This window comes from Sus scrofa, chromosome 2, assembly GCF_054392235.1.
Source record: "Sus scrofa isolate SSC_HxYL_T2T_F1_AM1 chromosome 2, Sscrofa_HxYL_maternal_Yorkshire_Landrace_v2.0, whole genome shotgun sequence".
NCBI lineage: Eukaryota > Metazoa > Chordata > Mammalia > Artiodactyla > Suidae > Sus > Sus scrofa.
In genome coordinates this window covers 110,097-136,830 of record NC_139384.1, presented here as the reverse complement: position 1 = coordinate 136,830, position 26,734 = coordinate 110,097, and the positions used below count along the sequence as shown (strand labels likewise).

General features: G+C 61.0%; 3 protein-coding genes and 1 long non-coding RNA gene across 8 annotated transcripts; 1 reads left to right on the top strand and 3 right to left on the bottom strand.

The window, feature by feature from the left end:
* Window positions 1-1,372: 1,372 nt before the first annotated feature.
* Window positions 1,373-5,707, bottom strand: LOC146404999 (uncharacterized). Its single transcript, XR_014836650.1, has 2 exons — window positions 4,143-5,707; window positions 1,373-2,314 (listed from the first exon to the last, which is right to left on the bottom strand). It is a non-coding gene; the product is annotated as an uncharacterized LOC146404999 (long non-coding RNA).
* Window positions 5,708-6,033: 326 nt separating this feature from the next.
* Window positions 6,034-7,397, top strand: IFITM5 (interferon induced transmembrane protein 5). Its single transcript, XM_021082534.2, has 2 exons — window positions 6,034-6,253; window positions 6,936-7,397. The coding sequence occupies exons 1-2, from the start codon at window positions 6,065-6,067 to the stop codon at window positions 7,146-7,148; spliced, it is 402 nt and encodes a 133-aa protein (XP_020938193.1). The 5' UTR covers window positions 6,034-6,064; the 3' UTR covers window positions 7,149-7,397.
* Window positions 7,398-9,534: 2,137 nt separating this feature from the next.
* On the bottom strand, window positions 9,535-15,364 carry PGGHG (protein-glucosylgalactosylhydroxylysine glucosidase). The gene is made up of 16 exons (XM_085010285.1): window positions 15,258-15,364; window positions 15,044-15,193; window positions 14,895-14,954; window positions 14,345-14,550; window positions 13,821-14,031; window positions 13,311-13,746; window positions 12,355-12,474; window positions 11,814-11,945; window positions 11,485-11,596; window positions 11,273-11,345; window positions 11,035-11,171; window positions 10,755-10,888; window positions 10,552-10,647; window positions 10,382-10,479; window positions 10,099-10,310; window positions 9,535-9,997 (listed from the first exon to the last, which is right to left on the bottom strand). The coding sequence occupies exons 1-16, from the start codon at window positions 15,362-15,364 to the stop codon at window positions 9,870-9,872; spliced, it is 2,412 nt and encodes an 803-aa protein (XP_084866411.1). The 3' UTR covers window positions 9,535-9,869.
* Window positions 15,365-16,996: 1,632 nt separating this feature from the next.
* Window positions 16,997-25,437, bottom strand: NLRP6 (NLR family pyrin domain containing 6). 5 transcript variants are annotated; one of them, XM_021082527.2, is made up of 8 exons: window positions 24,130-24,354; window positions 23,114-23,394; window positions 22,822-22,860; window positions 20,793-22,542; window positions 19,799-19,891; window positions 18,523-18,693; window positions 18,281-18,448; window positions 16,997-17,867 (listed from the first exon to the last, which is right to left on the bottom strand). In XM_021082527.2, the coding sequence occupies exons 2-8, from the start codon at window positions 23,391-23,393 to the stop codon at window positions 17,729-17,731; spliced, it is 2,640 nt and encodes an 879-aa protein (XP_020938186.1). In that variant the 5' UTR covers window position 23,394; window positions 24,130-24,354; the 3' UTR covers window positions 16,997-17,728. The 5 variants fall into 5 exon arrangements, with proteins under 5 accessions (XP_020938186.1, XP_013847535.1, XP_084865961.1 ...); XM_013992081.3 differs by lacking the exon at window positions 24,130-24,354 and adding an exon at window positions 23,519-23,648 and having other exon boundaries at window positions 19,799-19,894; XM_085009835.1 differs by having other exon boundaries at window positions 19,799-19,894; window positions 23,114-25,437.
* Window positions 25,438-26,734: the final 1,297 nt, after the last annotated feature.

The window sequence follows — 26,734 nt, the reverse complement described above, 5'->3', positions numbered from 1 at the left end:
GATCCCTGCCCTTGCTCAGTGGGTTAAGGATCCGGTGTTGCCGTGAGCTGTGGGGTAGGTCGCAGACGTGGCTCAGATCCCCCGTTGCTGCGGCTACGGCGTAGGCCGGCAGCTATAGTTCCGATTAGACCCCTAGCCTGGAAACCTCCATATGCCACCAGTGCGGCCCTAAAAGGACCAAAAAAAAAAAAAAAAAAAAAAAAAAAAAAAATCAATCCAATTGTTACTTTATGGTCAGTTAACTATATCCAGTATTTCTGGGTATCTTGGTGGGTTTCACCTCTCTAAGGCTCTAACTGAATGGCCCTTAGCAGATGTATTCTCTTTTTGTTCTTTTGAGGGCTGCACCCATGGCATATGGAGGTTCCCAGGCTAGGGTTGAATCGGAGCTGCAGCAGCCGGCCTCCACCACAGCCCCAGCAACAACAGATCTTTAACCCACTGAGTGAGGCCAGGGATTGAACCCACCTCCTCATGGATACTAGCTGGGTTTGTTACCACTGAGCCACAACTGGAACTCCAGGAAATGTATTCTAGAACAAGGAAGATGTAGTTCTGTTCAGGCACTGCTGATGCCACCAGGTGGCATGTCCCTCACTTGGTCGGTTGTACTTGTCCTGGCCCTGGCCATCAACATGAATTTTCTTCAGAAGTTACTCGAGTTTGGAATTCCTGCTGTAGCTCAGCAGGTTAATGGCCTGATGTTGCCTCTCTGAGGATGTGGTTTCAATCCCTGGCCTCGCTCAGTGGTTTAGGATCCGGCTTTGCTGCAAGCTGTGGTGTCACCTGGTGCTGCTGTGGCTGTGGAGTGGGCCACAGCAGCAGCTCTGATTCAACCACTTCCTGGGAACCTCCATGTGCTGCAGAGGCAGCAGTTAAAAAAAAAAAAAGTCTATATATGAATATGTATGTGTTTATTCAAGCTCAGGTAGAGCAATGCGCTAAATTTCTGTCAAAACCCATAATCTGCTTATTAGGAGGCACCTCCCTCAGCTATGGGACAGATTTATATTGGTAATATCAGATTACAGTCATTTAAATTTAAAGGCCCTCTTATACTGGCAACAATTAAATCATACTGAGGATAAGCAGCCTAATAACACTAGGAAATTGGGCTGAGTGACTTATGATCAATGCCAATACATCATTATCCTTAAAGGTAGCAATTGGTATAGAACAAATCACGTCGGGCGACCGGGCGTGTATATATACTAGGTGATGCTTGATGGAAATTACGGGCCCAAGGTCTTACTTAAGACTTTATTAATGCTACTAGCTATATGGCTTGTTTCCTGCCTGTTCTATAAGATTTTTGTTTCTTGTTTTACTCAATGTGTAAGTGAGCCTCCGGCAAAAATAATAACTGAGCAGCTTGAAATGGTCAACCAGATATATTGTTCTGTATAAGATTTACACAGTTGTAAAAGTGTAACTCTAGATATGGAAGGAGCAACACAGGAGAATCATTTTCTCATAACAGACCATTACAGACGAGTAGGGCAGGTGGTCCAGAGACTTTGATGGCTATACCGTCCCGTTAACAGGGCCACCCTGTTAGCGGCGGCCACCTAATGACAGCACACTGAGTGGCCTATCAATGAAACTATCCTGAGTCTTCCTAGTACTGTGGGCCAAACAATCATGAAATGCCTCCTAAACCTGGGTTGAATTTATGACCAAAAGGGGTGAACTGCTAAACAGAAAATGTTGCCCACCAGCCAGTCCTACAAGGATCAAGCCATTAGCTACTGCAGTCGCCGATGGACGTGCACCTGAAGGGAATCAGGATGAAGAACAGGTCAAGGGTCTCTGTGCTTTGGAAAAACAGGTCCCTTAGATAGAGGCATCACAAGAAAACATTCTAATGAATGCTTTTCTCAGAGAAAGCACTAAAATCACTAATTGAGATATCTGATCCTTGTGACTCCCAGGAACATCTTACTAAGGTGTGTGATTGAGTGCCGAAATCATACCTATACTGGCTTCTCCCTCTTTGGAGCAGTTCTGCTACCAAGTTCAAGCTCCTACTGCTTGCTGCACAACTGGCCAGTGAGTTGAGGACCGGAGATGGGGAAGGAACAGAGACTTGATTCAGAAGCCGTCAGGCCGAGAAGATGGCAGACTAACGTCCCCAAGAACCGTCTCACCTCGGGGGAGACGTCGGGCCTCCTCTGCGCTAAGGGGAAAGGTCTGCGTGAGGGCTGAGGGTGAAACGGGAAAGGCGGATGGCAGACGTTTTGGAGCCACCTGGCCTTCGGGGAAGATGACATTTCTCTGTTCTTCTGCTGCTCACGTAGGCTGGATCACAAGACTCCTGCAAAACGTCAAGCTGTTAGCAGTTCCTTTCACTTCACCCTCTTATCTCTGCTTATTTGCAAGGTTTCTAGGCAAAAAGCAAACTTATCTACAAGAAATAGCCATAACGAACCCGGGACCGTGGGATGGGAACTTTCTTCAGGGAAATTAATGAGCTTTTGGGGAAGAGTTCTCTAATATTTGACTATTGACTCACAGGGTGAAAGTGATGGAATTCACAGGCCGAAGACAGAGGGGCACTTTCTTTCTTTCTTTTTTTTGGCTATTTCTTGGGCCGCTCCCACGGCATATGGAGGTTCCCAGGCTAGGGGTCCAATTGGAGCTGCAGCCGCCGGCCTACACCAGAGCCACAGCAACACAGGATCCGAGCCGCGTCTGCAACCTACACCACAGCTCACGGCAACGCCAGATCGTTAACCTACTGAGCAAGGGCAGGGACCGAACCCGCAACCTCATGGTTCCTAGTCAGATTCGTTAACCACTGCGCCACGACGGGAACTCCCCCAGAGGGGCACTTTGAATGTGGTGTTAGTTTCTCAGCTACCCAGAGGCTGTTTCCCAGGCTACAGTCCTCAGCAAGTCCTTTCATAAAACTCCTCTCCCAGCTCTCACACTACGCCGCTCTCAGTTGACAGTCTGGTCCAGCCGCTGTGCACTTGAGGATGGCTGTGGAGCACTCCAGGTCAAACGGGCAGGCTGCCCTGACCGGTGTCATCCACCACTGCTTCTCGAGGCTTATGCCTCTGCTCACACCTGGGACCGCAGAGGGAACCCCTTGGGACCAGATGGTGGGGAAGGAGGAATTCCCAGCCTGGTTCTCCAGGGGTCCGCAGAGGGTGAGGGAGGGGGCTGGACACAGGTGGGGCCTGCATGTCACCCACTCAAGGGGGCCTGAACACCTGGGAGAGGAGGGTTTGGGCAGAGCTTCAAGCAAGTTACTTTTGTGGGCGCTTTCCCCCAGAGGGGGCAGGTATTCTGGGTGTAGCTGCCAGTACTACTCCGAGACCTCAGCTGCCCCTCTCAGGAACTCTGGGTGCCGACCCTGCACAGGAGTCCACAACATACACCCCACCCTGGGAACCCTGGCTCAGGTCTGCCAGTCCTGTCCCACACCATACCATCCCACTGGACCCAGCAGAGCGCGGGCAACCCCACCTGGCTCCAGTTAGCCATCAGATTAAAGAACTTTATGAGGTTCGGTGTGGCTGCAGGTAGAACACACGGGTCCAGGGCCCCAGGGCAGGACTGGGTAGCATGGCCTCTTGCCCCTTCCCAGACTACTAGTGCAGTCATGCCCTCCATCACTGCTACCCTGGGCTCTGTGGGTTCAGAAGTTCTGTTTCCCAAACTGAGAGAGCTGCCATCTGGAGATGCAACAAGGTGCCCTTGACCCAAGGGCTCCAAATGCCTCTTAGATTTTCATGCCAGGGTCACAGGCAGGGCACCTTGATCTGGACCAGGAGGAGGGAGGGCTGCTGCTCCACGTGGGGTAGGAGCAAGCTTCCCTCTGCTCAGTTTCGACGGGAAATGGCCACGGCAGCTCCCTTGCCCCCAAAGCACACAGTGACCAAGGCCTAGGTCTCTCAGAGAAGGGGCCGCCTCACACAGTAACCCACCGGGCCTTGCCCAGCTCGTGGCTGAGGGTGAGAAGACTGCACGCGGGATTCTGGAGGAGAGATGGGCCCTCAGACCAGCTGCAGCAGCGGAAGCCAGATTTCGTCCCACTCGCCCAGGCTGAGAGCCTCCTGGGGTCCTGGAGGGGCTGTCCACGTGAGCAGCTCAGGGGGCAGAATGTGGCTGAGGCCCTGAGGCACGTTCAGACCCACCTCGAAGAAGGAAGGACTTCATCTCCCAACTGCTGGCAGAGTGGACGGTTGTCCTGGAGACCAGCTCTGCTGCGGAAACAGTGTCACTCAAAGTCACACTTCCTTTGAGGCGCATCCCACTTGCAATGTCTGACCGACACGGGGGTGTAGAGACGTGGACCCCTCGCCCTGCTCTGCGCGTCTTTGCAGGGCCCTCCAAGCTCCAGAGCCTCCCTGGGCCTCCCCGCAGCTCAGCTTCTGCTGCTGCCCCATTCGGTCCCCTTTCGTCCCTTCCTCAGGGCGTGCCCCAGAGAGCCTCCCTATGAAATGTTCGACTCACGAATGTCCTTCTCAGAGTCCAGAAGCATGGCCTGAAGCAGGCTCGCAGGGCCTCTGGATCTGGAGTGAGGCGGGAGCCATTGGGGGAGGGGCACAGCCTGTTCCGTTGAGAGGGGATCACTCTGGTGCAGCACCAAGAATGCTGAGGAGGGGGCTGCGCCAGTCCAGGGGAAGGGGAGGGTGGTGTCAGAGGTTGCGGAGGAGGTGGCGAGATTCTGTCCACTCTGCAAGGTGGGACCTGATGGAGTCCATATGAGCAGCGGAGGCAGGGCGTCAGCCATGACTTTTGGCCTGATGGGTGGAGTTGCTGCCACCTGTCCAGGGAGAGACTGGGCAGAGGGAGCGGTGGACTGAACATCCGTGTTCCCCTAAACGCATACTGAAGTGCTACTGTGATGGCATTTGGAGGTGGGCCTTGGAGGTGATTAGCTCATGGGTGTGGGTCCTTCACGATGGGATTATCGCGCCTGTAAGAGAAACCCCGTAGAGCTCCCCAGCCCCTTCTATCAGTGAGGAACCGTGAGAGGTCTGCAGCCAAGAAAAGAGTTTCGCCAGAACCCATCCAGTGCTGGCACCCTGACCTTAGACCTCCAGCCCCCAGACACGCGAGAGCCAAGTTTCTGTTACTTAGTAGCTACGAGTCTGTGTGCCTTGTGGCAGCAGTCCCACTGCCCGTGACGGGTTTTAGGGAAGCCTGAGGTCTCCTGCCGAGGAGTGAGGCTGGGGGTCCTCCTCTGTGGAGTGGGCACCTGGGCGCGTGAGTCTGGGTTCAGGGGCGAAGCCCAGCCCTTCTGCGTCCCTCATGAGCAGTAGGCATTTACAGTCAAGAGGCTGCTGGGCCCTTCAGAGGGAGAAGACCCAGAGGTGCAGCGATGAGCTCACCCCCAGACCGCTCGGGACTGGGGTCGGAGGCGTCAACAGCCAAGGGGCCTGAGGAGCAGCTGCTGAGGGGAGGAGGGTGGCCCTGGAGCCAGTGCAGGGCGAGCCGGCAAAGTCCCAGGTTACCCCCTTCTCCCTTTTCTGCTCCGTTTTCTCCTTAGTGCTGTCCTTTTTCACCCTGCATTGGCCTGTCTCCTCCCACTGGCACTCCAGCGGGGACGTTTGCATGCCCGAGGTTGGGCTTTGGTGACCAGAAGGTGACACCGGCAGTTTTGGGGATAGAGGGGCCGTGGTTTCAGCAGCCCTGGTCCAGAGGAGCCGGGTCTGGGGGCTCCAGCCCCTCCCTGGAGCGCAGGCAGGGTGGCACCTACCACCGTCCTGACTTGGCGGCCCCACCTCCTTTTGGCTTGGGGAAGGGGGCTCTGGTGGGCAGGCTGCGGTCATTGCATGCAGCCTTGGAGGGGGGCTCCCCAGGCTGGCCGCGGGGCTCTCTGCAGAGGGGGTGGGGGGCGCTCTCTGCGGGGGAGGGGTGCGCTCTGCGGAGGGGGTGGGGGTGGGGTGGGCTCGCGCAGGCGGGAGGCTGCGGGGCGGGCGGGGCCGACCGCTGGGCTCTGGCTGTCATTTGTCGTTATATTTAGCGGCGGGCTGCCAGCCGGGCGGCTCTAAGCTGCTGGGGCGCCCACCCTCAAAGCAGGAGCTGGAGCCAGGAGACGGCGCTGGAACCCATGGACACGTCGTATCCCCGCGAGGACCCCCGGGCCCCGACGCCCCGCAAGGCCGACGGTGCCCACACGGCCCTCACGCTGGGGGCGCCGCGACCCCCACCTCGAGACCACCTGATCTGGTCGGTGTTCAGCACCCTCTACCTGAACCTGTGCTGCCTTGGCTTCCTGGCGCTGGCTTACTCCATCAAGGTGGGCTGTGGGGTGCTTGGTGGGGGCTGCATGTCAGGGGGCGGCCGGAGAGCATTTCCTAGGGGCTGCTTGTCAAGTTGCGGTGCAGGAGGGTTCTCTACCCAGAGCTGCTTGTGAGGGGACCTCTTGGGCGAGATGGGGGCCCTTCCCCTCAAGGGGGCTTCTCCACTGAGGCTGGGTGCTGTTCGTAAAAATGAAGGGGGGACCCTAGTCTGTCCCAAAGAGCCCAAGGTCAGTCATGGGGCCTGACCCAAGGGGGTCTCTTCCATCACATGGGGGGTTTTCACATGTTGGGGCTCCTGTGAACAAAGCCCAGGGCTCCAGCGCCTGTGGGAGGGGGTCTCGGCACCCCAGAGGTCTCCCTTCCTGCAGAGGTCCTGGGGGCTGATGCTCTGGTCACTGGGTCCATAGCTGGAGTGGGAGGATGCACGGGCCCCACCCAGCATGGCCCAGGCTCAGGCCCTTATGGTCCAGGGCTGCCCAAGCCCAGGAGTCCAGCTGGGGACAGAGAAGGGAGTGGGCAGAGCCAGGCCAATAGCCTCTCAGGCCACACCTTTCTGTCCAGATTTTGGGTCCAACACGGGTCCTCCAAGGTGTGAACCCAGTGGCTGCCTGGGGTGGCGGTGGCAGGGCACCGGGCCCCAAGCATGTGTACAGACCTGGCCCTGCTGCTGGTCCTCAGGCCCGAGATCAGAAGGTGGCTGGAGACCTGGAGGCAGCCCGGCGTCTCGGCTCCAAAGCCAAGTGCTACAACATCCTGGCCACCATGTGGGCATTAGTGCCACCTCTGCTGCTCCTGGCGCTGGTGGTGACCGGCGCCCTGCACCTGTCCCGGCTGGCAAAGGGCTCCGCCGCCTTCTTCAGCACCAAGTTCGACGACTCAGACTATGACTGACAGGCTAGGCCCTGTCCCCGTCCTGACCCAGGGAGCCCTTGGGACTCCGACTGTCTTACAGGAACCCCCCTGCCAAGCCTGGACACCTAACGCTGACCCTGAAGAGCCCCCATTTGGACCCCAGTGGCCCTACCCTAACCTACTCCCCAGTTCCTTAACTTCTGGCCCTTAGTCCAGACCCTCCCTCCCCACTCCCACTTACCAGGCTCAGCCTCAGTTTCACAATTAAAAGCGTCTGGTTCCAGAAAGTGCCTCTGGGACTCTTCTTCTTCTTTTTTTTTTTTGTCTTTTTAGGGCCACACCCGTGGCATATGGAGGTTCCCGTAGGCCGCTGGTCTATGCCACAGTCTGGGACTATTCTTGGTTGGGGTGTAGAAGGGTATCTTCCTAAGGGAGCTCCTCTAGGGACCATCACAGTCAATGCCCCCTGGGCTGCCCCCTGTGTCGAGGGTGGGGTGTGATTGTGCTGTGGCCTTGGCCATGCCCTGACTCTCCCCTTTACTCAGGCACTCAGCAGCCTGTGGCTTCTGGGCGGAGCCGCCTGAGTATTTTAGAATGAAGTTTGGGAACTCAGGCTTTTGATCTCCACTGTGCTGTGGTTCAGTGGCCTGTCTTCCAGAACATGTGTGGTGTGTCTCCAATTCCACATGTGGCCACCCCAAGTCAGTGTGTGTTCAGGGACTGTGGCTGGACCTGCGCTGAGCTCCTTCTTTGGGTCACTCTGTCCTCGTGACCCCTTCGTCCCTTTAATTCTGATAAATCTCCACCCCAGGAGGAAGTTCCCTCCCTCCTGGATTGGTGGGGCTGGACACAGAGACACATGCGCACACAGGCCTGGTCACACCATCGTCCGCGCACACACGCATCATACACTCGTGCACGTGCTGTTGTGCAGAGGGAGTGTGGGAGGTGAGGACACTTTCTGAGTGTCCTTGGTGTGAGGTGCATGTCCTTATATCATTTTACCTCCCTCGTGTCCCCCTACTAGACCCAGGCAGGGGTGGGGCTTGCTAAACGCACGCACACCCTGTGTGGCTAAGGGTGAGGCCCCTGGGGCCTTGCTGTGGCTGGGCCGATGACAGGGCAGGCTAATTGCAGGGGCCTTAACCACAGGGTGGCTTAGGGCTTTGAGCACCCCACCCATGGTCCCTTCCCTCCCCAGGGAGCCCCCCTTGCCTGCCCACCCTGCCTGGGCTGGGGTGGGGGTCTTTGTCTGGCTGCTGTAGTCAGAGCCCTCAGTGCAGCCCCCTGGTGTGACAGCCAACAGCTGGCCCAGCTGTCTCCACATGGTGTCAGCAGAGAGGAGTCCCGGGTGCCCGCCTGTGGTGCCCCAGCCCCGCACCCAGTGTGCACGGCTTCAAGCCAGCCCCTGAGGAGGATGGAGACGGAGCCCTGCCCCTTCCCAGGCACTCGTCCCACTTGGACCGAGGACACAGCCCGTGCTCAGACCAGGATGGAGACAGTGCTCCAACACTGAGCTCCACGTTGGGCCCAGGAAGGGACAAGCCCATGCAGGACCAGGGGCTGGGGGCAGGGGCCCCCCTGTGGGTGGCTGGGCACATATCCCCAAGCAGGGGGTGGTCTGCCGGTCCCCACATTTGGTGAGGGGAGCAGAGATTGTCCAGCTTGTGCCCAGGTACTGAGGACAGAGAATGGATGGTCAAGCCAGGCATCAGCAACTTTTGCTGCCCTGGGCTGTCTCCCGGCAGGTCGAGGGACCCTGGTCAAGTTTAGGCAATTGGCTGCCACGGGCCAGACTAGCCATGCCAGCACACGGGCGCTGCCACCCTGTCTCAGCCTCTCGGAAGGTTCCCCGCCACACGCACAGGTGGGCACGCACATGGCAGGCTATAGGCCATGTCGGACCTGTGGGCACACTTGACCTGATGCCTGTGCCCACATCTGGCTCCAGCTGTAAAGGTAAGTGTCTGCTCCATGGGGACCGTTCTTGGCTGCCATGCCCTGCTTTAGGGGACCTGCCTGCCAGTCGTGGAGGGAGAGACTGTGGACAGCTGGGAGCACCCCCAAAGCCCTGGCTCCATTCTGAGCCCACGTGCCCTTGGGCACCTGGCACCGAAAGACGTGCTGGTCTGCAGCTCAGCCACATGCCTGGAGGCCGTGCTCCCTGCAGCCCCATGGAGGCAGGCGACCCTGGTGCCCCCACACAACCACTTTCCCGCTCCCTCATGGGCTGGGTCCATCACAGGTCGTCGGCCTTGGACAGCTTGGGCTGAGAACAGAGAGGGGCAGCGCCAGAATTAGGAGGGCTGGAGGGGCACATGAGCCTGTGACTGTGCTTCCCAGCCCAAGGGTCGGGGAAACGGGATCCCTTAGGAAACCCTCACGTTCTGGAGGGAGCCCATCAGCCCTTAAAACAGACAAAGCCTGCCCAGCCCTGAGCTTTAATTCCCGAGGCAGGTCTGGGGTGGCAGGCACCACCCGCACCAAGATTTCGGCAGCAGACGTGTTCTCACCTCATTCTTGGGAACCCCCGGAGAACCCCAGTCTGATGTGCCAGCCGAGGGGCTGAGGCCCCAGGAGGAGGAGGTGGGCAGAGTCTTGGCTGAGGGGTGCCCACCTAGGACAGATGAGCCCAGGGCTGTGGCCTTGAACTCGTGCACACTTGGCCTCAGCCTTGGCTGGTCGTAGGGGGGGTGGGCTCTTGCTCCACAGCTCACCCCCCTTCCTCCTGGTGGAGGGAAGGCATGTGTTGGAGACCCTTCAACTCGACGGAGGCGTCCCAGAGGCAAGACAAGCCGCGCTTCTGGGAGCAGAACTTGTGGCCCGTGCTTCCCACGGGTGCGACCTTTGTATCCGGCCAGCAGAGCAGGGAAAGGAGACCTTGTGTCCTGCAAGGAGAGGGGGCGTGATGGGGTGAGGGCATACATTGGGGCTATCTTTGGGCTCACATGCCCTGGATGCCTGGGTGGGTCTGGGAGTGCTTGCCTACCTGGGGGCAGGGGGAGTCGATCCTGTGATGGCCACAGCTCAGCCTCCAGCGGGGGGGCCCAGGGCCCTGCCCGGGCTGTGACCGTGACTGTCACAGAGCCTTCGGAGAAGGAAAAGTCAAGCTTGCTCCCCTGGTAGGAGATGCCAGAGACGCACACTCCAGAGATACCCGCCGGACACATGGGGTCGAAGGTCAACCCTGCCCTGGTGATCCTGGGAGGAGGGGAAGGTTCTATGAGGAGGGTGGGCTGCAGTGATTGCCCTCTGCTGGCCCCCGCACTCACCTGAACCCCGTGAACCCAAAGAGCACCGCCTGCAGGAAGCCCCCCATGCCGGTCAGGAAGTTCACTGCACCTGAGCCATCTGCATTCTCGGTCCACACCTGCAGGGGGCAGGCAGTCAGTGCAGGGGTGGGCATGGTTGGCATGCAGGTCGGGGCTGGGGCCAGGCTGACCTTGAAGGGCTCACTGGTGTTGGCGAAGCTCTTCTCCAGGAGGTCCCATGCCCGCCCAGGCTCCTTCAGCTCCATCCAGCCCACGGCAAACATGCTCTGGGGTCAGAGGCAGAGGACATGCTGGGGGGAGGCAAGGCTGAAGCCAGGGGGCAGGGCTGGGGCTGCCATGAGGACCACCGCCCCACACCTCCGTGTCTCCTCACCCAGGTCATGGCGGGGCCCTGGGGACACGTCACAGCCTCGTAAATCTCCAGGTTTTGCCTGCGCACAGTAGGACTCAGGGGAAAGGGGACGGGGTAGCCCAGGAGCACGACGTCCGCCTGCTTCACCTCCTCTCCTGGGGGAGGAGGGGCAGGTGCTGCTGGTACGGAGGGGGCTTGGGCAGGGACTGCTCTGTCGGGAAGGGGCATCCAGGGTGGGCACAAAGTCCCACATCAGGGACGGGAGGGGAGAGGAACTTGAAGGAGCTCTGAGTCCACTCACCAGGCTGGTACCCATCAAATTCAGGGTGGAAGTTCAGCTTTGGGTCAAAGGGCACCTTGATCTTATCAGCCACCTCCAGCCACTGGTTGGGGACAGGCCGACCCAGGTCCTGGGCCAGTGCAGCAGCAAAGCGCAGGCTAGGAGTAGACAGTGGGGAGAGGGGCTGCAGCTCCAGCAGTCCTGGCTGCCCCCCGGCGGAGGGTTGGAGGGGTGGAGGTGGGGCGGTTCTCTGTCTGACCTGTTCTGGACCAGTACGTTGGTGTACACAGAGTTGTTGACCCCGGAATGGTATTCATCAGGGGGCATGACTCCTGGACACACACGTGCAAGAGGATGCTTTAGCGCAGGTCTCAGGGAAGTCACCCACTGCAGCGCCCTCCGCTCCCGACGAGCCCCTCTTCCTGCTCCTCCCGACACCCAGGTGCCCATCTGCCTTCCCCACAGTCTCACCCTTTAGGTGGTACTTCTCCTCCTCAGGGCTCCACTCTACGCGGCTGCACCAAAACTCAGCCACGGCACTGACCACATCCCAGCCACCAGCCTCTTGGAAGAGCTGCAAGTCCTGGGGAGCAGGAGAGGGTGAGTCAGAGCCCAGAGCCCCTGTGACCTCACTTCCCACTGGTCACTTGCCACTGCCCATCCTTCTGAATGCCCAGAAACGAAGGCCTGGCTCTGAGATGCTCCACAGGACTGACCCCAGACAGGAAGTCCTGGCAGCGTGGGAGGGCATGGCCCCACGTGGTGGCTGGTCACACCCGGTGGGCATGGCGACACCTCACCTGCGTCATGTGGTAGTACAGCTGGAAGGCCAGCACCACGGCCCCATTGATGTGGATCTCCTGGGTCCCATAAATGGCCTCAGGGCAGACCTCCAGGCCCGAGCTGGCGCTCTCCCAGGCGAACTTGGCTCCCTGGGGGACGGAGAAGACTTGCGGGCAGCCCACCCATTTTCTGATGCTGTCGGTCTTCCATCACGGAGGGCAGACAGAGGTGAGGCCACCCACTGTCCAGGTGCCCTCGTGGGGGCTTGCTGGCCCTGAATGCCCAATGTGCGTCCCCACCGTGGGCCAAGTGGCTTCCACCAGGTCTCTTCCATGTGCTTGCCCTGGGGCAGGGCAGGGAGGGGACCCCGGCTGGGCCCCAATCAGGCTGCTGTTCCCACATGTGCTGTACAGGTTAGGGACGCTGCTAACCCCCTAGGGGAACCCGGGACATCCCAGCCCTACCCGTAGAGGGGGGCTGGGTGAGGGATGAAGCCCTGGGAGGGGGCGCACCAGGCCATGTGGGCGCCCTGTAGGCTGGGGGCCCAGGTCCCCTCACCTGATAGCCTAGCTTCCGGGCGTTGTCCAGGGCCCCGCTCAGCGTCCGGATGCGGTACTGCAAGAGGGCCCTGGCGGCCTCCGGGTGGAACATCAGGATGTTGGGAAACATCCAGAGGTCCTGCGAGCACAGGGCATTGTGCAGAGCAGAAGAGCACAGGGCAGAAGGGCAGAAGAGCAGAGCAGAAGAGCCCCTTGCTCTGGAGCTCTCCCCTTCTCTCCCCACCAGGGCTCTCCATGCGGCCCTGTCCAGCTCCCTCCTCTCCTGCCTGCCAGCCCCATGCTTCTCAAGCCCTCTGCCCAGCACTTCACTCCCTAGTGGGCATCTGCGTCTGCCTGGTGCTCTGAGAGTGGGCAGCCGGGGGGGGACGTATGCTGTTGCTCACCAGTGGCCTGAACGAGAGCGAATGGCTCAGGCTCTCTGAGCCTCCCTGTAAAGGGAGCCAGAGCACCGGCTTCTCCAGGAGTCAGGGCAAGTGCGAGCAGCATTCTCGACCCTCTCAAGCCCAGAGGTCACCCTGGCCCAGCTTCCTCCGGCCCCCACCCCTGTCTGAGGCCTCGCCTTCTTTCACCCTCACTCCACTCAGCAGCTACGAAGGTCTTCCTAGGACACGCCTCTGTCCGTGTCCTCCCCCAGTTCAAGTCTGCTTGGCCTCCCCAGCCCCGTCTGCAATTGCTCTGCCGGGGGCAGTGAGGGCGCCCCCTTGCCCTGGCCACATGCCACACCCCTGCTCAGCTCTGGGCCTCTGTACCTTCTGGTCCCCTTGCCTGAACCCTTCGTTTCCATCAAATGCCACCACATCCTTCAGCTGAGCCACTGCTTCCTCCGGGAAGCCCTCCGTCTGCCATGACCCCCTGCCTTCCCCAACCACAGCCCTGTCCCAGGCAGGGCAGAGGCAGCCGCTCTGTGTGCTGCCGGCCCTGCGGCAGGTGCCTGTTGGGGTGGCTGGTACACACCTGGTCCCAGAACACGTGGCCCCAGTAGCATTCCTCACGGCTCCCGTTGGAGAGGCCGCCTGGGCTGAGGCCGTGGCAGACGTACCCTGGGGTCCCCGGCTGAGGCAGGGCGCTGAGCAGGTAGTAGAGAGCACCACGCAGGGCCTGGCGCAGGGGCAGCGGCCCGTCCACATCCAGGCCACAGTCTGCCCAGAGCTGGGCCCAGGCCTGGGCGTGGGTTGCGTAAAGAGTGCCCCTGACCTGCAGCTGCAGGGCCTCGGCGAGGCAGGCCTGGGTCTCGGCCTGGCTGCCAGCTACCACCGTCAGGAACTCCCATGTCCCATTCTCCTCCCCTTCCCCAAGGGTCAAGGCCGGGGGTACTGGTGTCCACAGCATGTGCACCTCCTGCTGGGCACCCCCGGGCTGCTCTGCGGTGAGCGTGTGGCCATACAGGTACCTGCAAGGGCATGGCTGTGTCTCAGGGACCGGCTCCACCTCCCGCCACCCGGCCGCCCCCTGCCCCCTCCTCACCGGGCTCCCTGGAAGTCAGGACCCAGGTGCAGGTCCAGGTCGGGGCTTTCTGGGGAGAAGGCTGACCGCAGCCGCACTGTGATGGGCCAGCTCCTCGCAGCCAGGCGGGTGATGGCCACGCTGAAGGTCAGGACGTGAGGCAGCACGCGGTGGGCACAGATGCGCTGGGAAACCTGGAAGCTGGGGCCCTCCAGGGTGTGCAGAAAGGAGCCTGGGGCAGGACGGAGGGGAGGGCAGGGCCATTCACCCACCCAGCTTGGGGCCGCCGAGGACAGTCCCAAAGCTGCCACCTTTTTGAGCTGGGAGTGGAGCCCCAACTGCCGTCCGGGAGCTACAGCCACACAGGAGGCCCCAGGCTCCTGGCCGTTCAGGAGGCCCGCCGGCTAAAGACCTCACAAAGGGGCTGCTCAGGGCCTTCTTTCTTTGGGAGCCGGCCGTCCCGAGTGAGGACGGGGCCCCTGGCGGTTCTCCCACTCACCTGGAGCAGTGGTGGGAGGTGTGGGGCCCGGGTAGGCGGGGGCTACCTGTGTTAGTGTCCAGGGCGAAGGTGTTGATCAGCTGCTCTCCTGCCCCTGCAGGGGCCTCCAGCTGGACATTGAGGGGACTGGGCAGAATGGCCCGGTGCGTTTCCCCCGAAGCCCCATTGTACACGCCACTCACATGCAGTGTGTCATGATACACGCGTGTGCCTAAGTAGGCGTTGGTCACGGTGGCCAAGAGGCGGGGGTCACTGGGCAGAGAATGGGCAGTGAATACGGTGGGGTCCCTGCCAGCATCCTCCATGGAACACTTTGCTCAGTGGAGCGGCCTAGAGAAGGGGGAGTCAGAGGGCCCCACAATTGGCTGGGCTGCTCTCTTCTGACAGCCTCTAAACCCCAAAGCCGGCCTTGGAACTTGGCTGATGGCACTCACAGGTGGAGGGAGGGGTGTGGGCCCACTTGGGCAGCCCTGATTTTCCAGGCCTCCTACTCTTAAGCCCCCTCAGGAAACACCCTCACCCTGAGATGCTCGCCGACCGCCCCCCACCCCCAAGTACTGATCTCCAGGGACCGAACGGAGTCCCCAGATTCCCACCTGAGGACCTCAATCCTAACCCTTCCAGCTCTCTCCAGGTGGCGCAGCCACGGCCCTGTCCTGCTGGTGGGAAGAGAGGGGACTTCAGCCCAGGGGACTCGTCCTCAGGAAGCCAGACGGAGTTTGGGGTGGGGGTCTCTGGGGCTCACCGCAGCCTTGTGGGTCCCTGGGCTGCAGCCGGGTCAGCGCCACCCCTCCGCCACTGGAGAGAGAAGTAGCCGAGCGGCCGAGTCAGCCGGAAGGCCCCGCGGTCCCCGTCCAAGGGCCTCGCGGGGCGGGCCCTCAGCGCTTCCCCACCCCTGGGGCGGGACAGGATGCAGCCTCCGCCGCCCCGCCTGCAAAGCCGCCCGGTGGGTCACGGACCTGCTGGGCGTGGCTTGGGGGAACCCGCAGGAGGAGCCCAGTGCAAAGGGTGGATCTGAGAGGGCCCTGGGGCTTTCGGCTGAGGTGGCCCCTCTCCCGGCTCCCATTCCTCCCTGGCTCCTGGACGGAGAGGGCAGGCTGGAGACCCCGGTGCCGGAGACCCTCCTGCCTTTCTCAGGGCGGCTTTCTGGCTCTCCCCAGCCTCTTCTCTCAGTCTCTGTCTCCTTCCTTGTCCCCCTGCCCCGTCTGGCCCTTGTCTCTCTAGCCCTGATCTGACCCAGATGACGATGCTGTCTGCTTGTCCAGCCAGATGTGTCCCCCAAACCTGCTCTTCCTGTGGCCTCCTCCAGCACAGGCAATGGTGACTTCACCTGTCCAGCTGCTCAGGTGCCCTGTGTCCCCACACTCACATCCGTCCAGGAGGCCCCCTTCCAGAGCAGGCTGGCTCTCACCATCCCCTCTTAGAGGTCCTCCTGGGTCGGTGCAGTCCTGCTCTGGCCCTCACCGTCCTTGTTAGCAGGGCCACAGCCACCCTGTGAGGGATCAGAGTCTGCTAGGAGCGTGCAGTGGTGCCCATCTCAGCGGCAGGATGAGCCATCCAGGGCTCCCTCCCCCAGCCCACTGCTGCCACCCAGGCTTCCTTGCTGCTTCTGCACTGTTCTAAGTGTGCACTTAGTCAGGGACGGGGTGTGTCCATCTGTTGCAGTCTAACCCCCAGTGTGAAGGTACTTGGAGCTGGGGCCTTTGGGGCATAATTAGCTCAAAAATTGTCAAGAATGGGATTTGTGCCCTTAGAAGAGGCCCGAGAGCTTGCTCTCTTTCCAGCCTGGCTGGACACAGCCAGAAGACAGCCACCCGCAACCAGGAAACACCAAATGGACGGGCATCTCGACCTTGGACTGCCTGTCCTCCAGGACTGTGAGAAACGCACTTCTGTTGTGGACAAGCCACGCAGTCCAGGTTGTAGACGCCCCAGCCGGCAAAGCCACGCCCTGTCACGGCCCTTCCACGGCCTCCACTGCCATTTCTTCAAGGCACCTTGAGACCGCTCCCTCACTTCCGTCCGCCCCACACGCCCCATCCTCACCTGGATGTCCCCAGACTCCTCACGGTCAGAGGAACCCCCGGCTCCACCCCCAGCCCTGCTTCCCTTCCTCCACAGCCCCTGTCTGCCGCCTGGAAGGCACTCGAAGAGGGCAGAAGTTTTATCTGTTTTGTGAATGAATAACTGGATTTGAAAATGGATTGCGGGAGGTCCTTTGTGGTTCAGCAGGCTAAGGGGCTGGCATTGTCCCTGCTGCAGCTCAAGTGGCTGCTTTGGTGCGGGTGTGATCCCTGGCCTGGGAACTTCCACATGCCATGGGTGTGGCCAAAAATAAAAAATAAAAGATAAAAATTAAAAAAAAAGAAAATGGATCATGGCAGGGAAATTGGGAAAGTGAAGGCACTGACTCCCAGGGCCCCTCCCACCCGGGCTGGGATCTCCGGAGCTGCCTGGAGCCAGCAGTGTTGAGCAGAGAAGACTTGAGGATTCAGGGGCTGTCCACTGCTGGCCCTGCCCATCAAGGCCAAGGCTCACCTCGGAGCTTCCTGCAGCCAGGCTCTTCCTCTGAGCCTCAGTTTCCTCACCTGTGAAATGGGGGCTACAACTCCAACCCATTCAGTCGGGTTAAGACGAAAGGAAAGATTCAGACCAGCTGTTAGGATGCCCGGCCAAGCGCAACAGAGACCAACAGAGATGAATCTGGAGAAGAGTTTATTATCAGTGCATGGGGCGCTGCCCACCACCTGCGCCATCATAGCCCCCATCCAGAACCAGGGGCCACTGCTCCATCTCCCCTCTCCTCTGGTCTCTCTTCCTGAAGCCCTCAGACAGTGAGTGGACATCTCTGGGCTTGGACCACACAGCCTCACGGTGGCCTCGCTCCGAACGCCAAGACCGAAATTCCTGAGGAGGACGGTGAGCTGCCTACCTTCAGTCAACGGTCAGCCCCTGCCTGATCAACCAGGGCTGGGAGCCGTTGTGGGGCCACGGATGGGGACAGGCTAGATGAATGGGTCATTCTGGGCTAAGTCCCCAGGCAAAGGCCAACACGCGGTAGGCGCTCAGTTCCTGGGAGCTCTCAGCATCACTCCAGTTGCTGGGGGTGCGGGGAGCGCCTGCACTGAGGGGGCCGAAGGGTCCCAGGAGAGGAAGGTGGGGGGAGCAGCAGTGGGGTTAAGGGAGGAGGAGTTCCCAGGAGTGGAAGACGGAGATGGGACCTGGCCGCAGAGTGTGAGGGCAGGCTGTGTCCCAGGGCCTGTCCAGAACCAGGGAGGGGTCTTATCTGTCAGGGTGTCCTCCTGCCTGTCCAGGGCCCCTCAGGCTCAAGAGAGTTGCCCAGAGCAGGGCAGCTTCCTCTGGCCCCAAGCACGGGAAGGCTCCTCCACTGGGCCGAATGGAGCCCTCCCAGGTTCTGGCCTTCGGGGCCTCAGAGGGCACTGTCGAATCCTTCGGGAGGCTTGGGGCGGCTGCCCAGTGCTTCGTGTGTGATGACCAGTCCTGGCTTGGCTGTCCCCACAGCCTGCAGCTCCTGCAGTGACCGCTCGCTCAGCTCCACGGAGGTTAGCCTGCAGCGTGTATGGAGGAGGGAAGCAGGGGGTTGGTAGCAGGGAGGAGGCCAGGGCTCAGGGAGGCAGTGACAGGAGCAGTGATGGGGCTGTTGCCTGGGTCGTGCCAAAGGCGCATAATGACAGGAAGTGGCCAGTCAGGGGGCTGTCGGAGGCTGGGGGGAGGCGGCAGGGACGAAGGGCCAGCCCTCAGGGGAGTGAAAGGGTGTGGTCCAGACGGTGGCCATGGGCATCAGACAAAAGATGCTCGAGGCAGGGATTTGGAGGGTGGGTCTCCAGGGGCCGAGTTTCAGTGGGGTCATGCAGGAGGGCCTGCAGAAGGGCTCCATTTTAGGGTCTGGGAGAAGCCCTGGCGCCCACCCCCCAGAGTTGAGAGGCTGTATTCCCGGCACTCTTCCCGCCCCTGCCTCCACCTGAGGGTTTGCAGGCGGCATCCTGGGTACCGCAGGGCAGCACACAAGTAGGTCACCATGCGCTCTGACAGCTGGCAGCCACTGAGATCCAGGGTGGCCAGGGCTGGGCTGTGCTGGAGCAGACCAGCCACGTACTGGGGCGTTCCTTGGAGGCCGGGCTGCTGCATCCTAGGGAGGGTTGACCTCAGGAGCTGCTTTGGGCGCCCCCATCCCTCCCCAGGTTCCTCCAGGCCGGGCCTCACCTGAGTGTCTGCACCTGGCACTCCGGCCAGGCCAGGCCCTCGCTCAGCGCACGCAGGCCGGCCTCGCTAAGCCCGTTGTGGAGGAGGCCCAGCTCCGTCAGGGCGGGGGCCTTCCTCAGGGCCTCAGAGAGGTCTCCGCAGACGGAGTCAGGGAGTTTGCAGTGGGACAGCCTGTCAAGAGGGTACGTGGGTCTGTCTGCAGCCCTTCAGCTCCCGTGCTGCCTGGTGCTGTGCAAACTGCCCACTCCTGGGGGCTGAGGGTCAGTTCCCAGGTGTGTTGGCTCGCACCTGCCTCTCTGGCCCCACAGAGCTTCTCCTACCCTTTGTCCCCAGGGGCGTCCCTGGGAGCAGGACTGTGCGCCCCCGCCGGACCGCTCTCCCCTCTCCCCTCAGAACATTCTCCAGAGCTTTCGGATGAGCTGATGACACACCTCACTCTCCAGATTTCTAACCGCACATGGCGCTCCAGCGAGTGCCCAGCTAACTTAGCTAGCCAGCCCCTAGCAGGTGGGCACTGCGTCGTTTCTACGTTTCCTGCCAGCATGAATAACGCTGTGAAGAACACCTTCCTGCGTTCAGGGCAGCAGCGGAATCCATGCGCCACGGGGGCTGGTCACCGTTTTGGCTCCTGATGTCTACACCCGCCTAAGCTACCACGTCACCATCGATGTGGCCCCATGCTCCGTCAGAGCCGGTCCTTATGCATGTCTTCCTTTGGGCTTACTTGCTGGCGGCTACCAGTGACTGGCAAGATCCCACACTAAGCACTGTCTCGTTGATGCTCACGTCCCCCTTCCGAGGTGGAGGCGACGGGCGCCATTTCCCGTGAGAGGACTCGGAGGCTCCGACAGACGGGCCTGCCCAAGAGCACGAGCCGGCAGACTGGCCCAGCCCGCACCCTGAACACCGTCCACAGCTGCTGCCGAGGGTCCAGAGGGACCCCGCGGTTTCCAGTAGCACTTAGCAGCCTTCCCTGGAAGGACATCCAGGCCGGCCTTCTTTTTCGTCCCCCAGAATGCTTAGCTGTACTTCCTTCCCACTCCAACTGGGGTGGACCCTCTGTCCTCACCCCTAAGCTGCTGACAGGGCCCCTGCCCTCATCCCCGCTTCCCTCCTTTGTCCTGTGTGGGCAGAGCCTGCGGACCCCCAGGATGGGACACCAGAGGCCACAGGTTCTCAGCCTGTCCCTTTAGCCATCCTCAGACAGGCCACACCTCTGTTCTGGCCCAGGGACTGTGTCACTTCCAGGGGAAGGGCTGGGGGCGCATTCACTCACGTCAGGCTGCTCAGACCGCACTGCTGGTCTACCATGGCCTCACAGAGTGGACGGAGAGGGGAGCCCAGGGGTTTTCTCACAGTGGCTCGAGAGCTGCTAAAAGAGAAAGGCAGGTGAAGGCCCCAGCGGCCCTCCCAATCCCTCCCTCCTGTGAAGGACTCCTCCCCAGGGTCCTGAGGTGTCGAAGCTGCTTCTGCCCTCACCCCCAAGCTGAGCCTGGACCCCCTCCTCCCTCTTCATCCCAAGCCCAGAGTGAACCCCCTCATCTGTGACCCCATGCACCTCCCCACCGAAGCTGTCCATGCGAGTCCAGTGGGGGCATGTCACCTGCATACCCAATGTGGGCCTGTCCTTGCACCGGCAACGGGCATCCCAGCCCCAACCCCTGTCAACGTGCTGCCATTCCCGACAGATGCTGAGCACCTGGGTCAGGTGCCAAGTTGGAATTACGTGTGTAGGAGCAATGGCATGAGCTTTGCCCTCGAGGAGCTGAGGGTCCGGTGGAGGAGAGAGGCATGGGCAGAGGTCAGGGCACAGAGCGGTCAGTGGGGCACTTCTAAGGACAAAATGGTTTCAGGCCAGCGGGGAGAGTCTGGAGAGGCTTTGCGGGTAGGCAGTGAACAGTGTTCTGGTTGGAGGGAACAGCAGGTGCAAAGGCTCCAGGCACAGCGGGCATGGTGTATTCCAGAACTTGGTACGAGAAAGCATCACGGCAGGGGTAGCCATAGGAGGTTTGCCTTGGATGTGGATGCTGCAGGTGGGCAGGGCAAGGACAAGCTGGGGAAGAAGATGGACACTGGGCGCTGCCTCCCAAGGAGGTGGGGAAAATCAGCCCTGAAGTTATGCCTCTCTTTGAGGGAGCAGGCGTAGGTCTGGACACACTCCCAGGCCCACATGAACACCCAGGTGCATAGGCGTGCACTGGCACACATGCCCCCGCCCCCCCGCCCCCCCAGGACCTGCAAAAGAGGGCAGCCCTGCCCTGGAGACTCACGCGCTGCCGCCTAGGCTGCCCTGTAGCCGCTTCACCAGGCTCTTCTTTTTCTTCTCTTGTCTAATGGCCAGTCTGCAGCTGTCCAGCCGCAGTGCCTGTCCCACCGGGCAGCACCGAATACAGTAGCTCAGGACTGCCAGGTCCATTCTGCTGAAGTGCACTCGCTCCAGGGCAAGCTCCGGGAGGCCCCGCAGGGCCTGGCGCACAAAGGCTTCCTCCTGCGTCTCGTATAGGCAGTAGAGCAGTTCCAGCGGGTAGCTGAGTTCCTCGTCCTCCTCCTCCTCTGGCTCCTCAGCTCCCTGGAGCGCTTGGGTCTCTTTGGTCCCTTCCGGCCCTGCCCTAGGGCAGCCCTGGCCCTGTTCCTGCACCCACCTCAGGACATCCTGCTTCACGCGCTTGGAAACTGAGCAGCCTAGGTGGCGCTCGATGTCGCGCATCCTCTCGGCACTCAGCAGTCCGAAGAGGAAGCGCGTAGTGAGCGCGAGGTGGCAGCGCGGCTCCGCGTCCCCCCGCAGAAGTGCACCTACGCCGCCAGCGGGTGCCCTGGGAGAGCCTTCGTCTTCCAGCAGGTAGGACAGCGCCGCGAAGAATTCCTGGAAGCTCTGGTCGATGAACTGGTAGGTGACCTCGGTCTCCAGCACGCCTGGCAGCTCCTTCTTGCTGAGAAACGGCGTCTGGACTTGGGAGTGGAGAAGCTCCAGTCGTTCCAAGTCCTTCTGGGAGAATTGCGCCCTGCGCCCGAGGACGCCTTCGCAGGCCAGGCGGCACAGCTTGCGCAGCTCGTCCTGCAGCTGGGGCCCGTCGGCCGCGGGCGCCGAGCTCAGGAAGCTGGCGACAAAAAGCAGGTACACGGCCGTGGTGGTCTTGGAGGTGCGCGACAGGTCCTGGCCGAGCTCCAGCTGCTGGCGCAGAACGGTGCACACGATCCAGCACACGAAGGGCACAAAGCACAGAGAGAACAGCGTCTCATTCTCCTTCACGAAGCGGTAGGCTTGCTCTGCCCGCCGCTCGTCGCGAAAGAACTTGTAGAAGTACTTTTTCTTGTCCTTGTCCGAGAAGCCGCACACCTCGGCGCACTGCGGGGAGCACAGGCGACCCTGCAGCCTCCCGGGGGCGGCAGCGCGCGTGGTCACCAGCAGGCGGGCTGCGGGCAGCAACACCTTGCTCAGCAGGCCGCCCAGTACCCGCGCGCCGCTGGCGGCCTCCAGGGGGTCTGTGCAGGGCACGGCCTCAGAGGGCCCCGGCGCCGGCAGTTCCTCCACACCGTCCAGAATGAAAAGCAGCCGCTCGGCCTGCGCTAGTATCTGCGGCACCGGCGCGCTGCGGTCGGGGCACTGTTCCAAGATCAGGTCGGCCAGGCTGCACGTGCCCGATCGCTCTAGAAGCTCGCGGCACGGCATGAAGAAGGCGAAGTCCACCTGGCCGTGGTACAGCTTGCCCGCCGCCCAGTCGTACAGGATTTTCTTAGCGGCCATGGTCTTGCCGATGCCCGCCGGGCCCTGCAGCACCACGGTCAGAGGTCTCTGGCCCTCCGCGTCGCGGCTGAAGAGGCGGTTGAAGGTGTGAGTGTCTGAGCGTCGAGCGCGCTCTGGCTCCGGCTCCTCCGCCGGCCCCAGAGTCCGGTGCTCCAGAGTCTCGGGCGCAATGAGCACCTTGGTGAAGCGCTTGCTGATTTTCACCGAGCGGGCGTTCCTCTCCTTCACCTTGGCGTGCTGCCGCAGCACGTGCTCTCGGTATTTCTTCTTGTACTCTGGGGGCAGGGAGGGGCCGGACAGAGGAGGGGGGAACAGGGGGTCGAGGGTGGGGCTGTGTCAGCCGACTCTTGCTGCCTGTGGTCCTCCCTGCCGGGCGCAGGTCTCAGCCGCCCCTGTTGAGCCACAGCCACCTCCTCCCCCCACCGGCCTTCCCATCTGCGCTCCTCCCAGGGACCAGCTGCTGGGAGGCTCCAAGCGACTTCGAGGGCACTCCAAGCCCTTGGCTCAAAACCTGGGCAGCTCGGGGCCTGCGCCTCCCTGTGGCAGAAACCTACCGGACGCGGAGAGCAGCGCCGAGGATCTGGGGCCGAGCCCTGAAAGGGAGAACTGTGATAAGGCCCCGCCGCTTGTGCGGTGTGGGGAGGGCGCAATCAGCTGTCCGGGGCCACCCGCAGGATCGGAGCCCTAGGGCCCAGAGTTTGTGAACGAAGGCCGGAGGCCGCGCCGGGGCTTTTCTGGGGGAAGCGGAAGAAGGGAGGAAGAAGGGAGGCCGGTGGCCAGGACTCTGCTCAGGGGCTAGGGAATCGAGGGGCAGCGACCCCAGCGACTCCCCCACCCGGTGCTTACTCTGCAGTTGTTGCTCCTTGAGCTGCGCCGCCACGTCGCGCACGTCTGCCCTTTTCAGGGTCTTTCGCGCCACCTCTAGCGCGAGCTCCGGCCCGTAGAAATGGATCAGCTGCTCTGCAAGGTCCACAGCGTCCGAGCCCTCCAGCCGCCCCCGAGGGATGCTGCGGCCATCCAGTGGCGCGTCGCGCAGCTTGTGGCAAAAGCGCTTCAGCTGTTCCTGGCTCAGGTCCTCGAGCGCAACCAAGAGCAGCTCGCGGGCGGCAGCAGCTAGGGGTTCCATGCTGGGAACCGCGCACGAGGTTAGCAGGCGTGACACTCCCCGGTGACCTCGGCCCCTCCCCGCCATTCCGACCCCGGCGCAGGGAGCCCGCGATGGGCAGGGGCTTAGACGCGCTCCCAGCTCACCAGGTGGCTCCAGGCCAAAGCTGGGTAGCGCTCTACGGGGAGGGTCGTCTTCCCCTCCAGGACCCCGATCGGGGGCTTTGCTCCGCGGCGTTCCAAGGCTTTGGCGCTGGCTGCATCGCGGTTTGGTGGTGAAGTGGGGCCACTCCCGGGCGGGCACTGGCCGCCGGTGACTTAAGCGCTAGGGGGCGCCATCCTGCTCCGCACCTCCCTCCTCGTTCCAAGTCAAGCCTCCCAGGTAAGATGTCCAAAAGAGTCTCGTAAAGGCTCCCCTTTCCTCCCTTTCCTTTCCTTCCCCCCTTTCTCTTCCCCAGGAGCCTGGAGCAGAGCTGGCCTCAGCAGGGAGCTGCACTCATTCCCTGGCCCAGACTGAGTTCCTGGATTCCCCAGGACACCCATGCACATTGCACCCTTGAGTGGGGTCAGTCTGAGGGCCCGAGGCTGCACAGATCCCTCCGAGAGCATGGAGTCCCTAGAAGCCTGAGCCTGAGGGCCACGGGGGAGGGCTGTGTCTAAGGGGTGTGAAGGCCCATGGGGTCAGCAGGGTGAGGCAGAGGACCTGGGGGCTGAGACCAGCCGATTCCCAAGTGACTCCCCTGAAAGCCAGCACTCACCTGGAGCAAGAGGCCTCTGGCTGGTCCACAGAGTCTGGCCCCTGGGTCTAGCACTCAGGGGCAGAGGTGGGGATCAGAGAGGTGATTCTCCCCAGGCTAACTGGAGTCAAGTCCTAGGGGATTGTCCCGCTCCGTCCATGCCCCAGACCCAGGTGTTCTAGCTCAGCCAACACTCAGATGTCCTTCCGACAGTCACCGATGGTCACCGAGCTCCCAAACTCAGGTGCTGTGGCACGAGCATATAGCCAGCTTTTAAGAGCTCTGCTCAGTGACCTTTGATTTCCTACCGTTACTTTATTCAGGTCACATTCTCTGAGAACCCGTGGGGTGTGGCACTGAAGCGTGGCCGTGAGCAGGTAACTTCAGAGCAAGGTCGACAGCATGGAGGAGATGGTGGTTCAGAACAAGACCTTAACCTTAACAAGTCCTCAAGATAGGCTAAATTCTGAAGGCGGGGGTGAGGGAGAACCCTGAGACAAAGGAGGACCTCACGGTGTCATCAGGGAGAGGAAGGCTGTCACCAAGGAGCCGGGAGATCATGGGACAGGGAAGAGCTCTGTGGTCTTCTGAGCCAGGCTCGAGCCGAGTGAGGGGAAGAGGTTTGGATGTGAGGAGTGCGTGTGGCTGATGGGGGCCACGTGAGAGCCCATCAGTGTGGGCTTCTGCTGTCTTCCTGTGTGAAAAGTGGGGGTGTGTGTACCTCTGCGTCTGTCTGTGTGACCACCTTAATGCTGTGTTTGTACCCGTGGGAGGCTAACTAGTATCCCCCAGAGATATCGGGTCCTAACCCCTGAAACCTGTCATGTCCACTCCTAAGCCAAAAGGGGCTTTGCAGATGAGGTTAAATTCAGGAGAGGTGATCCTGGACTGTTATTAAATCTCATCATGAGGGTCACAGGATGGAGACAGAGGGAGGTTTGGCACAGAAGGCAGCGTGGCACAGCAGGATGCTAGGCTGCTGGCTTTGAACGTAGAGGAAGGGGCCGCCTGCCGTGGAAGGCAGCCCTGGAAGCTGAAAGTGCTGCTGGGAAAGGCCGCCATTCTCCCTGCAGCCCCCAGAGGGAGCACAGCCGAGCCAATACCTGGATCTCAGCCCTGTGAGACCCACTTTGGACCTCTGACCCCCAGAAGTATAAGAGAATAAATGTGTGTTGTTTAAGCCACCGAGTTTGTTCTAACTGGCCAAGCAGCCACAGGGAAGGGACACAGTATTTCGGAGAGCGCCTGTGTGACAGCGTGTCTGTGAGAGGGTGTCTGCAAGAACGGGGCTCTGGCATCTCCGCTACCTTTCTGGCCCCATCAGTCAACCCTGCGTTCAGTCCTGCATCCATCAGAGTCAGAGCTGCTCTTGGTGGGGGGCGGGGCAGGGGAACCCAGCGTCCTGGGCGGGAGGGGTCCACAGAGGTGCCCATTCTACCTATGCGTTCTGTTTCTATTTAAGACCGACAGACCCCCCCCCCTCCCCCGAGGAGGGCTCAGGCTGGTTCTGTTTGTCCAGGCTCACGCCTATGCCATGGTAGTCTCCTTGCTCCCTCCTGCTCCCTAAACTCCTGCGGACTGCCCTCCACCGGGAGCCTCCGGGGCACAAAGCAGGGTCGCGAGGGGAGAGACTAGAGGGACACCATCCTGGCCAGAGGGGCACTTAGTTCTGTTTAAAGAACATGAACAAATCTCACTTGTTCCGCCAGTGCACCTGCTTGGTGTGTTGCGGCAGCTCCACCTGGGCCAGGCCCAGAGCAGGGACGAGACCTCCACTCCAGACCATGCTGTGGGCAGCACCCAGCAAAGCAGGGGAGCGGGCAGGGTCTCCTTGGAGTTAGGGCCCTGGAGACAAGCCCCAAGCAGTCTGGCCTCAGCTGCCAGAGGGGCAACTCCCATGAGCCCTGTGTAGGGTCCCAGCTGAACTTGGCCGTGCACGGAATCTAGCCCTGTACACTTGGTGGACATCGAGGGGCCCCTAGGCCACAGCCCCACTTCTGCAGGCCCTCTGTGGTCCTCGCTTGTCCCCTCACTGAGCCTTGAGAGGCGCACCGTCAGACATCCCACACAGGCCACTGCGTGTTTCTCTTAAATGCACATTCAATTTTCTCTCTCCACAGTGTGAGTTCTTGAAAGCAAGGTCTCTACAATGGACCTGTCTCCCTTTTACTGTCATTTTAGACAGAAGAGAACCTTCTCCTAAATGAGACTGTCTGGGATCAAATCCTGGCCCCACCATCTGATAGCTGGGTGACCTTGGACAAGTTACTTAACCTCTCTGTGCCTCTGTTTCCTCATCTGCAGAATGGCATGGTGTCGGCACTTCAGTGTCACGGGCTGAGAGGAGTGAAGCTGTAAGGCATGTGTCTGACACACTCTAGGCATTGGTTGTTATCATCACCCACGTCTGTCGTGACACTTTGCTAGGAAGCTGTTTTCTCGGGGGCACCAAGAATGTCCCAGTTTCTAACCCTACTGCAATTCTGGTTCTACTCCCCCCACTCCCAGTACTGACACTGCTGACCATGAACTTCTGCTCAGAATAGTCTTTTCCTTTTGTCAGAAGAGCCACGGCAGCACTGGGGCTCAGGGAGCTGAGGCTGAGAGTGGCGCTGCACCTGTCCTG